This window comes from Argentina silus (assembly GCF_951799395.1).
Source record: "Argentina silus genome assembly, chromosome: 13".
Taxonomy (NCBI): domain Eukaryota; kingdom Metazoa; phylum Chordata; class Actinopteri; order Argentiniformes; family Argentinidae; genus Argentina; species Argentina silus.
This window is the reverse complement of record NC_139667.1, coordinates 11,816,335-11,831,388: the sequence shown is the minus strand read 5'-3', so window position 1 is coordinate 11,831,388 and position 15,054 is coordinate 11,816,335. Positions and strand designations below refer to the sequence as shown.

At 45.0% G+C, this 15,054-nt stretch overlaps 2 protein-coding genes across 3 annotated transcripts in view; one reads left to right on the top strand and one right to left on the bottom strand.

Annotated features, from left to right (window-relative positions):
* Window positions 1–9,853, top strand: part of LOC310814118 (CAP-Gly domain-containing linker protein 4) — a 31,679-nt gene extending 21,826 nt beyond the window's left edge. For both annotated transcript variants that reach the window (XM_083683409.1, XM_083683408.1), the window contains 6 exons: window positions 40–222; window positions 758–892; window positions 4,133–4,256; window positions 6,202–6,266; window positions 7,040–7,115; window positions 7,599–9,853. In XM_083683409.1, coding sequence (XP_083539535.1) covers window positions 40–222; window positions 758–892; window positions 4,133–4,256; window positions 6,202–6,266; window positions 7,040–7,115; window positions 7,599–8,007 — 992 coding nt within the window. In that variant the 3' untranslated portion in view covers window positions 8,008–9,853. The remainder of the gene's footprint in view (window positions 1–39; window positions 223–757; window positions 893–4,132; window positions 4,257–6,201; window positions 6,267–7,039; window positions 7,116–7,598) is intronic.
* A 533-nt stretch (window positions 9,854–10,386) lies between these two features.
* alk (ALK receptor tyrosine kinase) overlaps window positions 10,387–15,054 on the bottom strand; it is a gene marked incomplete at its 5' end in the record, with an annotated part of 253,051 nt that continues 248,383 nt past the window's right edge. Inside the window, one exon of the mRNA XM_083682991.1 lies at window positions 10,387–13,955. Within this exon, the coding sequence (XP_083539117.1) occupies window positions 12,732–13,955 (1,224 nt within the window). The 3' untranslated portion in view covers window positions 10,387–12,731. The remainder of the gene's footprint in view (window positions 13,956–15,054) is intronic.

The following is a 15,054-nucleotide window of genomic DNA, read 5'->3' as shown; positions in this document are numbered from 1 at the left end:
ATCTCTCCACTCTCTCCACTCTTTTCCTCTCTTCTCCAGGTGCACTCTCTCGCTCCCTCTCTTCGTCCTCTTCCTCACTCGACTCCAGACACGGCCCAACCGCTCGACCTCGGCCGTTGCCACGACAACGGCCTCCAGTAAGACCGCGGCGGGAGCGTTTCCCGTCCAGCTCCAGGGCCACGCCCCCACCTCCCCGCTCGACAACCAGCACGACCTTTATTGGTACATCACACGCATATCATTATCCCTGACCAATGAGAGCCACGCACATTGCTTTTAGGATGATATACAGTACATGCCTTATCTACTGAATAGAGAAAAATCTACCTAAATGTATTCAGCTCAAAGTCTTGAGTTGGAGCCTTCATATTCTAGATCTATGATTATATGAACTACTTTTATTGGCGAGAGAGAGTGTAATAGTGCGCTGTTATGACCATATTTAAAACGTTTTTTTTTGTAAAGATTACAAAGATGACAGTGAGATGATAATGCTGATGATTATGACAATGGTGCCATTGGTGTTGCAGATGTTGATAACAGTCTGATATTTCCGAAAGAGCACTTGAATGCAGCATTAGTGTTTACTAATGGTGCATTCAAGTGCTCCGTCGGAAATATCAGACTGTTACCAGGATGTTACCCAAGCTCTACGAAAAAACAAAGTCGGAAGTTCAGAGTTTCCGGGGAGAACTTGAACGCACCATAACATTGTCCCTTAAACACCAACATTCCCCTCCCCATTTCTCCCACCCAGATCCTCGAAGCCGTACCCCTTCGGCTAGCAGCTCAGTGTGTGAGGGGCCGGAGGTCCGCCTGGGGGAGAGGGTGCTGGTGGTGGGCCAGAGGACAGGGGTGGTGCGCTTCTACGGCAAGACCAGCTTTGCCCCAGGTTAGACCCCTACAGCTTTCATACACTGCACACATCATACCAACTACTGTATATTTGTAATTATGATAATTATGATACCTAGCACTACTTCTCCTGCTACTACCACGTATGATGAGAGCAAAGATGGTTTTGATTATGATTATGATAGTAATTAATTAAAATGCTAAGAGATTGTATTTACATGTAAGCACACATTGGTTGATTTATGCCTTACCTCTGCTCGTCCACCAGCACGTTTTCAATCCTACCTAGAAAATGTTTGGCCACGTAGTCTTTGGCAAGACTGTGTATTGCATACTAACCAATCCGCAAAAAGGTTCAGCACACTATGTAAAGTAAAATTCTGTGGTTGAATAAATTATCCATGATCATATTAGACGTGTTCAAATCCAATATTGGTAAATTTTTTATATGATGTTTTGTACATGATTGATTAAACTGTAATACACTAAACATCATTAAACAGTGAGGCTCAAAGGTTGAACAGGCAATTGTGTAGCAGAGCTTTAAGGAAGGTGCGCTAAGCATACTGTGATGTGTTCAAAGGCTTAATGCTTTAGAGTGTAAAAGGTTATGGGCCCTATTTGTTAGAGCACTAAGGTTGAACAGACTTAACAGGAGGACATGAAGGTTAAGTACACTTGGGGCTGTAAGGTTAACACTCACTTAACGGTAAGGCTCAAGGGATAGTATGCCTCCGGGGTAGTAGATACTTATGCGGTACATTCATACATATAAAGCATCTACTGTAGTACTGTTTATTTGAGCACTTGTCAGTATGCGTTAACTCAGAAAGATGTGTTATTAGCATTGTCATTCGCATTGTCATTCATTGAGTAATGGTGCTACAGGCATTGCTAAACCTTTTCTTCAGCAATATGGAAATAGGGTCAGTTCAGTCAGGACACTTATGCCGATTAATACGTGTAATGAAAATGGTAATACATTAGGTTTGGCGTTTAATGAAAATGGTAATACAATAGAGTTGGTATTTAATAAAAATGGTAATACAATAGGTCTGAAGGTAATACATTAGGTTTTCCCTCTGATATTCAAGATTCGAGATTCAAGATTCAAGATGGTTTTATTGTCATATGCACAACAATTACAGAGCAGTCGCTGGCAATGAAATTCTTAAGTCTTGGGCTCCTCCAACAGTGCAATAAGAAGTGTAAATAATAAAAATAAAAAGAAACAACAACAATAACAATAGTTACCGAAATACAAAACTAAATAAATGTAAATGAAAATGTAAAAAGTGAAATGTAAACAGACGTTTTTATCCAGATGTCGACTGGTATAAAGTGGCATTTTATAAAGTGGCATGTTATAAAGTGGCATAGTTAAAAAGTGTCATTGTGGTGAGCTAAGTAGCTCAGGAGTTCAACAGTCTTATTGCCTGTGGGATGAAACTGTCCCTGAGTCTGGTGGTGTGAGACCGGATGCTGCGGTAGCGTCTGCCAGACGGGAGCAGCTGAAACAGTTTGTTGCTGGGGTGATGAGGGTCTTTAATAATCCGGTTAGTCTTCTTCCTGCAGCGCTGAGTGTAGAGGTCCTCCATGGATGGCCTCCAAGATATAGTTTCCTGCCTGAAGTTAAACAATCAAATACCATACCATAAGCCTATATTATAAGCCGATAAACTTTCAAAACCCCCGTAAGTAGGTAACACAGAGTGAACCGTCAGGTGGGAGCTGGGGTGGTGGTAAAAAAAAAGTAAACTTGCATAGCCAGTGGTGATGGAGTGTTAACCATGGTGAAGTGTTACTGTTAACCATGGTGGAGTGTTACTGTTAACCATGATAGTGTTACTGTTAACCATGATAGTGTTACTGTTAACCATGATAGTGTTACTGTTAACCATGGTGGAGTGTTACTGTTAACCATGGTGGAGTGTTACTGTTAACCATGGTGGAGTGTTACTGTTAACCATGGTGGAGTGTTACTGTTAACCATGATAGTGTTACTGTTAACCATGGTGGAGTGTTACTGTTAACCATGGTGGAGTGTTACTGTTAACCATGATAGTGTTACTGTTAACCATGGTGAAGTGTTACTGTTAACCATGGTGGAGTGTTACTGTTAACCATGGTGAAGTGTTACTGTTAACCATGGTTACTGTTAACCATGGTGGAGTGTTACTGTTAACCATGGTGGAGTGTTACTGTTAACCATGGTGGAGCGTTGCAAACTCAGCTCTCTTTAAGCCTATGTTGCCACAACCATGTGATGCGTTGCTTCCTTTCATAGGTGGGTTCAGCTGTCTGTCACCTGACGGCCTGTCAGTCACTTGACCAGCCTGCTGCCATCTCCTTGAAGTGTCTTGCCTAAACATACGTAGACTTCAATGATGTTCACTTTATACAGTATGGCCAGAACCAAACCAACACAGATATATTCAGGCTACCATCTTATAATGGATGTTGTCATTGGTTGAAGCAATTCAAGAAACCATTCCCATCCTAAAGATATTTGATCCTAACACTGTTATGTGAAGTTCAAACATTGCAGAATGTTATATACCTTGATTACGCTAAAGAATTAAAGTATTTATCAATGATGAAGGCTTGTTTTGTCAAGAATATGAAGTTTGCGAAATGCAGCTGGCATCAAGCAAGTATTTTAAGGACTGGAGTGATTTTTATCACAACCAATGACAATATCTGTGACATAGCGGAAGCTTTGTGGATTTGTGGGCTATGTTTGCGGTTAACTTAGACACGGCAAAAACATTCTTACAGTCAATGACAGTGCACCTGAGTTTACCTGTGGTTTGGCACGGGTAGGAATTGCAGCCTTTGCAGAGGTATGCCTCTTCTGTATGATTCAGTACCTGCACTTAGCTCTCCACAGGTTTTGGGAGCTCCTCTCTGCAGCATAAATCCTTTGATACACTAAAGCCAAGGCTAGCTCAATGCTACTGCATTACAGTCCTCGGGCTTAGAGCACAGCGGGCCTGTCTTCCACAAAATAGGCCGTTTTTCACCATGCTGTGATGTCAAGGTGAAAAGCGTTGTAAAAGCGCCCTTCACTGCGACTGTTCAGTCTCTTTCAGAGCCTCATCCTCATCTGGGCCCATTGTTACAGATATACAGAGTTACATACAGGCTGTCCAAACCTTCCTGTCTCAATAGCTTTCCTTTGACCGCATGTCTCTCTGTCTGTCTCTCTGTCTGTCTCTCTGTCTGTCTGTCTGTCTGTCTGTCTGTCTGTCTGTCTGTCTGTCTGTCTGTCCCTCAGGGTTCTGGCTGGGGATTGAACTGGACAAGCCTAGCGGGAAGAACGACGGATCAGTCGGAGGGGTGAAGTACTTCAGCTGCCCCCTAAAACACGGCGTCTTTGCCCCTCCCTCGCGTGTACAGAGGTGGGTACTGGCCCTGGGGGTATCCCCATCTCTAATTGTATCCATTTGTAAACAGCAGTGTAAAAAACTAATCTGGAAAGAAGAAGTGCCCGTCATGAATTCTCAAATGCTGGAAATGGTGAAAAGCCACATCTGGTACATGTTGCTGGAGGTTGCATTTCATTATGTTCATCAATACTGTGATGGCACTAATGAGCTGCCTTTTGACAGTGTCATTTGCATCACAGGGGAATGTTTGATTTCAAGTTCAATAGCGACATGCATAATCCAAATGAGTGATTAGACTAGGACTATCCAACATAGTCCAGGCCAATTCATGAATATGGCCCCTACTTGACACCCCAACACAACATCACTCTGAAGCAAACGAGTTGTTCCTTGACGAGTTGCACTTGAGTCACACTATTTCAAGAGAAGGCGGGGATCCTTTCATCCAAGCCTCCCAATGTTCAGTTCTCATTCATGTACTGTATTCCCTTCCTTCTGTCTTTGCACACAGTACCATGCCTACCGAGAGTTTCCCTTTACAGCTATAGAACACTGGCCCACTGATGAAATGTCTATGGAACGACAGAGGCACCTCTTCATAGTACCTCCCACCTGAACCTTTTATTAGAATGTAGTCAACAATAAAGGCTCATTCCCATTGAGGCCTTGAAGCGGTATTTTATTATTCATACAGATTATATTATTCATACAGATTATATTATTCATACAGATTAGAGTGTACAGTATGTATTTCGGATACAGTGTTGACTCAACAGCGGTGTGAAATGGCAAGCTGGCTATTTTGGGAAATCTCTTAATCCTTAAGATATGGAAAAAGCAGCTGGCACAGTGTTATTTGCACCTTAGTGATATTGCTAATACGCAGCGTAAGTCTCAAGCAGGCAGAAGAAGAAAAAGTGTGTACAATTCTGCTCGCACAACCGCCGTACGCCTGTTTCATCCTTTTTACACCTCTCTCTGTGTCTGTCCCTAATGTCTGCCACCTGACTTCGCTCTTTTCTTTCTTAGTTTTTCCTCTCTTTCCTCTCCAACACTTTCACCCTACCATTCTCTTTTTTTTTCTTCTTCTTTCTATACCTTTACAGCATGATAAGGGGTGCTTTCTGAAGGGACCGCTCTCATTTTCTCCTCTGTTTCATCCTTTTCTTCTCCCTCTTTTTTTTTCTAATTAACCCACAGGGCAGGCAGGACGCTCCGTTAAGCGTGCCTCTCCCTAATGGAGACCTCTCACATTCTCTCCATCTACCGAGCGCAAGGAGAACGGAGCCACTCTTCCGTCCTCTCCTTTTCTTTCTCTTTTTGTCAGCGGCTATCAGGACCCATTAGGAAAACAAACAGCAAGACTTTTTCTCTCTCTCTCTCTCTCTCTGAGCCCCCCCCCTCTACACCCGCATTCTATCCCCCTGCAAACAAGATAAGGCTGTTTCTGCTCATCTCTCCACCAAAGCTTGCCTCCCGTCGTAATGGTTTTTAAAGCTCAGCTATTATCACTGCCACACAGCGGCTTGGGTAAACATCCAACATATGGGACAGGTGCCTTTCAGCAGCGGTGCTGGGGGATCAAGGCCCTTCACATCTGGGAATAGGGGGGTCAACTCCATTTCAACTCAGTCAGTCCAGGAAACGCATTGGATAATCAATGAATTAATTTGAGGAAATAACTCATTGTATTAGAATGAGGACCATTTCCCTTCATATCCCATTTAGTACATTTAAATTAATTCCCGGTGAATAGAAGACGCGTTCAAAAAGCAGGATTGACCCAGTCCTTGGACTCTATTGAAATAGCTGCTGATGTTGTGGGTTTCTTAGCCGAAGCAGGCTCGCCTCAATGTGCCACAAGAACTCGGCGAGGACTTTTAGTATTCTTTGTTTTTGCCTCAGACTGAGAGAGTAGAGTGCAATGCGTGTCATTTCTTTCATTTTCTCTTCACAGGATCCACGGGTCTATGGATTGCCTCTCGGAGCTGTCATCCTCTCGCCTTAACCGTCCTTTCACTGGTGGGTTTCTCACCTCGACCGCCTCCTAGTAAGGTCATGTAAACTGGATTCATTATTTAACACATTTCATTTCCAGGAAAAAGTGACGAAAGCGGACGAAAAAAAAAAAAAAAAAGTATCGAGTGTATGAATATCCAGCCTAGATGCATAAACATGAAAACTACTGTATGAGAAATATTACGCAACATTTCCGTCTGGTTTCTTAAATATGTTAACAGTATATTAGAAGTATTCCAGGTCATAGCCGACAACTTTAGATGCAAGGCTAATGATTGTGCTGTAGCCTGCTGTGGAACACATCTCGTATGCTGAACACACTGCTGCATGTTCCTGCCTCCTAAAATCGTTCCAGACTGCCCTCTGAGATTCCAAACTTTGAATTCTCTCTCTCTGTCTGCTGTCGGCTTTCAGGTGCTGTGCTGTCGTACCACTGGCAGACAGAATTTGTAGGGCATACCTGACCAAAATAATAACAAGAAAACATAAATCATTTGTTATTTCGATCGACTGCTTCGCCCATGCTTCGGGCCGGCTCGATCAGAAAGCGATGCATTAACCATATTAATAATCATTTTTTTCAAATGTATTTATTTATTTATAAAAGTGAAGCGTGCCATCTATTAAACAGTGAATGAAGTTTGCATGGCCTATAAGATAATAGGAAGCAAATTGTGAGATGTACTGTAGAATGCAATTACAGTATCTCTAACTTTGAACTTGTGTGTGTGTCTGTGTCTGCATGTGTGCACGCATGCATGTGTGTCTGCGTGCAGGGATCCGACGCAGTTTCAGCACGTCGTCGGCCATCGCCACCCAGAAGGAGTCGAGCCGGAAGAGCCCAGTCAACAGGTGGCCTTTTCTTATCTCATTACTATTCTCCACCTCACAGTTCCCCCCCCCCCCAATGCTTATCAGCTTTATCCTTATCCCCACGGCTGAGGTAAAAATCAATACTGATAAGAACCAGCCGTATTAGTCAGCAAAAATAATCATTTTGGCGAATTGCCAATGCATGATAGTAGTTATAATGACTGCGAAAGGAGTCCAAGATCAATCTCTCTTCCCTCGCTTTTCTTCTCTCTCGTTTCTTGCCCTCATCTTTCTCTCATCTATCCTTCGCCCTTCCCTCCTTCCCCTCCTCCTTCACTTTTCATCCCCCCATCCCTGTCTCTTTCTTATTCTGACATCCCTTCTATCTTTTTTACCTCCTCTCGCTCTCTCTCTCTCTCTCTCTAAAATCTATTTCTCTCGCTTCTCTCCCCGTCTACTCTCTCCATCCTTGTCTCTTTCTCCTTCACCCCACCCACCCAATCCCCCCTCCCCCTTCTCCAGGACGCGCTCCAACTCTCACCGTCGGCGCTGGAGCACCCTCAGCGGCAGCAGCGGCTGGCGTCCAGCAGGGGGCGGCGGCGGCACGGGAGGTCCAGGCAGCACCCACACCACCACCACCACCACCACCACCTCCTCTGGCTTGGACGGCTCGGTCCGGCTCCACATGGGCATGCAGGTCCTGTTGAGCAGCGCCAACGAGATGGCGTTGATCCGCTACCTGGGCACAGCCGACTTCGCCGTGGGCCTGTGGCTGGGCCTGGAGCTCCGCGGCCCCAAGGGCAAGAACGACGGCTCAGTGGGCGGACGCCGCTACTTCAGCTGCCGCCCGGGCCATGGCGTCCTTGTCAGGCCCAGCCGGGTCACCTACCGGGGCATCAACGGAGCCCGGCTGGTGGACGAGAACAGCTGAGACACTAGGAACCGGGGGGGGGAATGTCAGGAGTGAGCAGAAGCAGTGGAGAGCATATCTGAGGAAAATGTTGTGGACTATAATGTTTTTCTATTATGTTCTTTTTCTGCCATGTTCAAAATCTCCCATTTTCTCTGCTCCTAGAAAAGCCCAGAAAGTGACTGTATGAAATGAGTTATTAGGTTTTTGCTGTGCCCGGCCAACACATTAACTACAGGTCAACTCATGTGTTCCTTTTTTCTTGTTTTCTTTCGGTTAAACCTTTTTCCTTTTTTTTCATTGAACATCGGAGGAAAGGGAAAGTTCATGCGCTTTAGAAATTAAATGTAACGCTATTGAACATAGGTATGAGGCAACAGAAGCACTTTAACATCATCTCAATGATCATTAGACAATAGTTTGGTTTGGCAGGGTGGAAGGAGATCATTCTGAAAGTCTTGTAAGACACAAAGAGCTGCACTGCAATTTTAGGTCTTGCTGCAATCCAGGATTGCTTTGACGGAAGTGTATTTAGGCCAGATGGGCGAAGGATACACAACACTTTACTGTAAGCTCCCTTATAAGTGAGAGAAAGAGAGAGTGTTTTGTTGCCGACAGCAAATCAAACCATTCAAACAATGCACCTTACTACTGCAAGACAATGTCTCAGTACAGAGGTACAGTATGAAAATATCAGCGAACGTGAGCACTTTGGCGTGAATGAGAAGGTTTGTAGTCACTATACAGGGTAACTGTTGACTAGTTCTGAGTGAGGACCTCTACAGCGATCGGCTCTTAATGTCCTGAGACAGAGCTGATTTGGATTCATTTCCAACTCTTGTGACCACCAATGTGGTCAAAACGACGGCACCGTTAAAGCACTGTCAAATGATGGAAGTTAATGAATGGTCCACCCACTGACGTACATTTATATACCGTAGGTGATTTAGTTTGTAATTCATTAAAATCATTAATTTGAATCTGGGTATGGTCAGGTCAGATGCCGAACTGTATGACGTTGACGGTACAGTGTTTGATTTGTCCAAAGCTAACATGGATTAGCACGATTTATAATTATACCGTTTCTGTCATGTGATATTGATTGTGAGAGCAGGTTTACTTTATATGCTACGTAGAGCCTACTGAAGCTGTACTGTATAATGAAGGCAGTCTAGACAAGTCGGCAGAGAACAAGCATTTATGGTATTTGTGGGGGAAAAAAAGAACTGGCTTATTTAACAAGTCCTCGATGCTCCCCCCAATTAGAAAAGGTAGACCACAGTAGTCCAGTCTCTGGTGCTGAATTGACAATGTGATGCTCCATTGATCTGTCTGGCTAGCCCCTGCAGATTGAAAGGCATTGGCGGGCAGACCCAACGCTGAAATGAAAGAAAGCGAAGGTTATGATGAAAGGTAAATCAATCACTCGTGTTTCTCAAACTTTCTTTTTGGTTTAATCTCTATCTCTGTTACTACTTTTAACAGTCAATGCCATAACATTCCTGTGGCAGTTTTTTTTCTGTAGGTCACCATTGGTGACCGTGTTATCACTACAGTATCTGGCTCTCTGCTCCATAGACGATACGTATTCGAAAGCCCAACTGTCTCATACAATGAGTGGTCTTATTGCACTAGACAGCTGGTTGGTATAAGTCATTTGGTGCTGTTTGTACGTAACAAACTGGTTTGTTTTTATTCCTGCATTCATTTTTCCAATGTGTATATTTCAAGTCGTGTGTGTGTGTGTGTGTGTGTGTGTGTGTGTATAGTGAGAGGATTTTCTGTGTGGAAAAAACGTGCACGTAGTGTAAAAAAAAGGGTATTTGTAAAATACAAAATGAAGAATAAAGATTATATTCTAATTTCACCACTCTCTCCTCTTTGCCTTCGGCTGTGTGCCTCACCCTGTGTGGGAGGGCGTGTGGGCGAAGAGACTCCACATCCCTCAACAATGTTTACAACTGATGTCATTGGGGATCAAGAACCATATAGAAGGAAAAACTGTAAAATGGTTATACTTCTGTCCAATTCCAACATTACTCCATTGGGCCAGATTCGATCAAAGCGGTTTTGGCACTGTTAATGCAGAGTCTGTTTAATCAAACACTGGCCCTGAGCACACACAAGATCCCACCGTTTTATTTGTTTTATTTCACTACGGGGGGGGAAAGATATGCTCTTGAATCATGGGCTGCTACTCCTGCTCCTTGAGCTACTGTACGTGTTAGGTTAGGGATGGAACACAAGCCTGCACACCCTGCAGCGCTCCTGAAATAGGGGCTCACTGCTGGTCGAAATACTGAATAGACACTTTGATAGAATTGAGTGCCAAGTTTTGCCACATTCACATGTGGTAGCCAAGCAGAAGTCATTATATAGCAATTTATTCATTTTGGCGGATGTCATTTGAATGGCAACGTACAGGGTTTTACCAGAGCCATAGTACAATACTTTATAATTACAACATTTTACAGGTGCAGTTCAATTTGTTTTTACAAGGAGTGATGGCGAAGAGCTGCAAATAAAACACAAAATCCACTCAGCGGCTTGAGATGAACAGTAGTGTAGAACGCTTCTTTAACCCTCAGTTGAAAGCTTTCTTAAAGCCGTCATACTGTAAGCATGACAAAAAAAAACATGTTACATGATACATATATCACTTTATGTCAAGTCATAAAATGTCTTTATGGCCTGTTATGACCTGCCTATGACAGCTTATTACTGTTTTATAATTGACCATTCAAGCCAACCAACACACTTTGGACTTCCTGGGTAAATTGTGTTACCATCACACATCCTTGTGTGACTTTCACATTAAGACAGTCATAATAATTACATGAATTAGAATTTCCTCTCTCAACTTATACAAGCAGACATTGATCATTGACAGTGTTGACGCCATGCACATTAAAATGTGTGAACATGGTTTATGACCAGCGGAAAATGAGTCTCACAAAATATTCTCCATAGCTTCATTCAAAAGCAAACCACAAGCAATTTGTATTCAAACTTAGCACTCCGAATACTTGATATTCTCCAACAGTCTTTCTCAAAAAGAAAAGATAAATTATGCAAATGTATGAACATTGAGCACTTTAGAATAGCAGTTTGAGGGTAAAGACCTATTCAGCAATGTCCAATATAGTTGCTGGATCAGGCAGAAGAAAATTGGAAAATACATTTTTACAAGTTATGAATTAAGAAAAAGGGTATTGGGAGGGGGGAGGGAGGGAGGGGGTGAGGATGAGGATGAGGCCCCCAGCAAAAATGCCATTTAAAAGCAATCTCGCAATTGAATTAATCTCCAACTGTATGAAAACACATGGAACAGTACTATAATTTCAGTAGATCTGAAGAGGGTTATATATACTGTATATTAAAAATCCTCAACAAGGAATGGAAAGGAAAATTGTAAACCGCTGAGATTTTAAATAAGCTTCAAATGATGGTCTCCATTTTTCATTCTTCTGTCTCGCTTTCGCTCACTCACTCACAAACAATATAAACATATGCGTCCTACTTCATAGAATAATCATACATCGAGAAGTGCAAAGCCAGCCACCAACACATACTTATGGCACCATTATCTTCTGAATCCCTCTCACTCCACAGCAATGTCTACCTCCAATAAAAACATTTAGTTTTAAATGATCTGGAACACCAGTCAATGTGTTAGTCATTGCTCACAAGGGATTCATTTAATCCAACGATGGACAAACAAAATTACAGTTTAAAAGCTAATGCGTGAACAAATTTATGCAAAAAGCAATTCGGATGGGTTGATGTGTGAGAAGCACGTCCATTAATAATTTACAGACCAAAAATAAATAAACGAATGAATAAATAAACAAGCAGGCAAGCAAACATCAACAAACACATTTTTTTTCTTCTTCCTCTTTTTGAAAAAACTTCTTCATCGGAATCCAGTGTACGATTCTCAGATATTCTTAAAAAATAGCGAGTCATTTACCAAGGCTTGGAATCCCAATGGAAATGGATAAAGAAGAGCCCGTGTTTTGGACATTTGCAGAAAAATGGATGAACAGCGATGATGAACAGCCAGAGAATGATGAGCAAATGCTACAGTCAGACTGCTGGCTGAGATACACAGGTGGGTCTTCTCTGTTGTCTGTAATCTGCCATGTGTTTGTGAAACACAATCTGGTTGTGTGCTTTCTGTGTAATTCTGTATGAAAGGCTGCATTGATATCTACTGTACAGCGACATGAAAGCCGGTTTGCTAATGAACACATTGCGGATGAACAAAGCTCCTTCAGCTTCTGCTACCAGATGGTAACGTCGTGCCCCGCCCTGCTACGATGGCAGACTGCACTATTTGCCGCTTCTCACTGTAACTTTTCACGCCCTTAGCGCCCTAATACATTTCATCCAGTGTGGCAAAATATACATCTGTCATGTTCTGCTGGCCAATGGTCTTTGCAACTCTCCAATGTGCTTTCACTACAGTGTCCAAGCTTCTCATTGGGTTAAGATGTTTAACCTATCCACCATTTGCCATGTGAAACGGTTTGCTCCAAATCGACGGACGAAACCAAGGGGTAGAGACGAGAGGGGGGCGGGGGGGTAAGGTGGGTAAGCTGGGTAAGCTGGGTAAGGTGGGTAAGGTGGGTAAGCTGGGTAAGGTAGGTAAGGTGGGTACTGTCCTGACACAGTGTTGCGCGTACCGTCCTGTGCTTCCATACACAGTCTCAGAGATAAGCTAAAGGGAGGAGGAGAGGAGGAGGCTAAAGCACTGTGGCATTGTGCCCCTCCATTCTTGGCAGCCTGGGGTCCTGCACTGTGCCCATGGTGACCAGCAGTGGACGGCTGTCCTCGGTTATGCCCGACCGGCCCAGCGACATGGAGGTGGGGGCCCCTCTCTGGTGGCCTGAGGGGGCGGCGGGCGGCGGTGGAGGGGGTGGAGGAGGGGGGTTGGGGTTGGGGTGGGAGGGCTCCAGGGGTAGCCCTTGCTCCTGGTAGCCGTAGCCAATGTTCCCGCAGGGGAACCGGCGCAGTCTGTAGAGGGGGACCGGGGGGAGGGAGGCCGAATCTAAAAGCAGCGGGGAGGGGGCGGCTGTGGAGATTGCAGGAGGGGGTGGTGGGGGCAGTAGAGGCCTGCAGAGCCCCTGCTGCTGCTGCTGCTGCTGGTGGTGGAGGAGCTGCTGCTGGAGCTGATGGTGCTGCTGCTGCTGCTGTTGCTGATGATGCTGCTGCTGGAATGGATGCTGCTGGAACTGCTGCTTGTGCTGGTGCTGGAGACCCAAGGCCCCCGCCGCCTCGGCCACCGTCCGCCCCACATGCTCCTGCCCCTCGCCCGGAACCCTCCCTCCTCCTCCGCCACAACCCACCCCTCCCTGCCTTTGCAGCTGCTGCTGCTGCTGCTGCTGCTGCTGTTGCTGCTGCTGCTGCTGCTGTTGCTGCTGCTGCTGCTGCTGCTGTTTCCTCTGCTGCTGCTGGAGGAACCAGGAGCCGTAGGTGGGGTTCCACAGGTTGGTGGGCTTCCCGTTGCGGCCCTCCTTCTCCTGGGGGAGGTTCTGGGTGAAGGCCAGGTTGATGTGGCCCCCTTCCTGGCTGGGCTGGGTGGAGATGGGCGCCTTGGAGGTGGCAGTGGGGGTGACGGTGGTGGTAGTGGATGTCTGGGGGTGGGGATGCGGGTGCTGGTGGGGATGGGGGTACGACTGGACTTGTGCCACCACCTGGGGCTTGGATTCAGGAGGCAGGCTGGGGAGGAGGAGAGGCTCCCCGACTCTCCTGATCTCCTCAGCAGGATGGGAGGCTGGCGGTTGTGGTTGCAGTTGCGGTTGTGGTGGTGGTTGTAGTGGTGGTGGGCCCTCCCCATCGACCGTCTGAGCAGACACCAGCAAGGAAGGGGCGGCGGTGGGGTCCTCGGGGCGCATGGGCACACGCTCCTCCTCTTCAGGGAGGGGACCATACTCTACAGGCAATGGCACGGTCACCACATCAGGGTCCTGAAGAGGATGGAAGTGTGGTGAAAGTGGCATCAGACACAACTACAGCAACTTGCAAACAGTGGCTATCCTACGCTATAACCATGTGTCCATCATTATTGACTTCTATCACTACTAATACATATACATAGGGGCAGTTTCCTGGAAACTGATTAAGCCTAAACTAAACTAAATCCCACTTTCAATGGAGACTCTCCATTGAAAATGCTTATCAGTCTTGAAAACAGTCATAATCCACATGATAAAAGAAAGCATTATAAAAAGAAGATAACATGCTTACAATTCTGAATGGAATGACCCTAAGCTGGTGTCTTGTTAAATCAGATACAGTTATGAAAGAGATGATCCTAATTGCAACCAAGATCCTCCCTGTGACTAGAGCACTAACACTCCCTCCTAATTCCCCCAGCACATGCCAGCGTCAGATCCCCAAAAACAGATCTCTCCCACCGTATTCTGTTTCGGGTGTCCTAATCAGCCACGTCCGTCAAAAGGCTCTGCGTGCATCTAGGCTGTCAAGGGCATTAGCGGATACCCGCGGCAGGTAGTTCCAACACTGTGGTGTGTTTTGGTGTCGTCTTGCTGTGCCAACTGACAGATCTCCATAGCTCACAGCAGTGGTTGACGCACGCGATAGTATATTAGGATGAGGTGTACGACTTAGTTAGTCAATTAGTATACACCTGGGGCTCATCTCCTCATTAGATAATCCAGTTGCTACCAAACATTTACAAGCAACATGCCCCCTCCAGTGGATGCCCTAACAGGCCTACATTTAAACCTGCTTTTCGGCCAGACTGAGGCGATGGAGAAAATCTTCTGTCCATTTTTGCTATTTAATTGAACACAAATTACAATTCATCTTTATTTTCTCAGTCAAATATTTCAGATATTAACAAAATAGAAAATGAACCAGCCGTTCTCCATTGGCCATAATGAGTAGCTTACTTCATTGTGGTGGATTGTCCTCATTTATGGGGTTGCAGGACTTGTTTCAACTTTAGCTGGATGACCTCTGTGATTTCTGATTGGTTGATAATTCAGATGGGAGGGGGGAGAGAGCCTCAGACATGGTGTTTCCCGCCGTCTGCTATGAAAG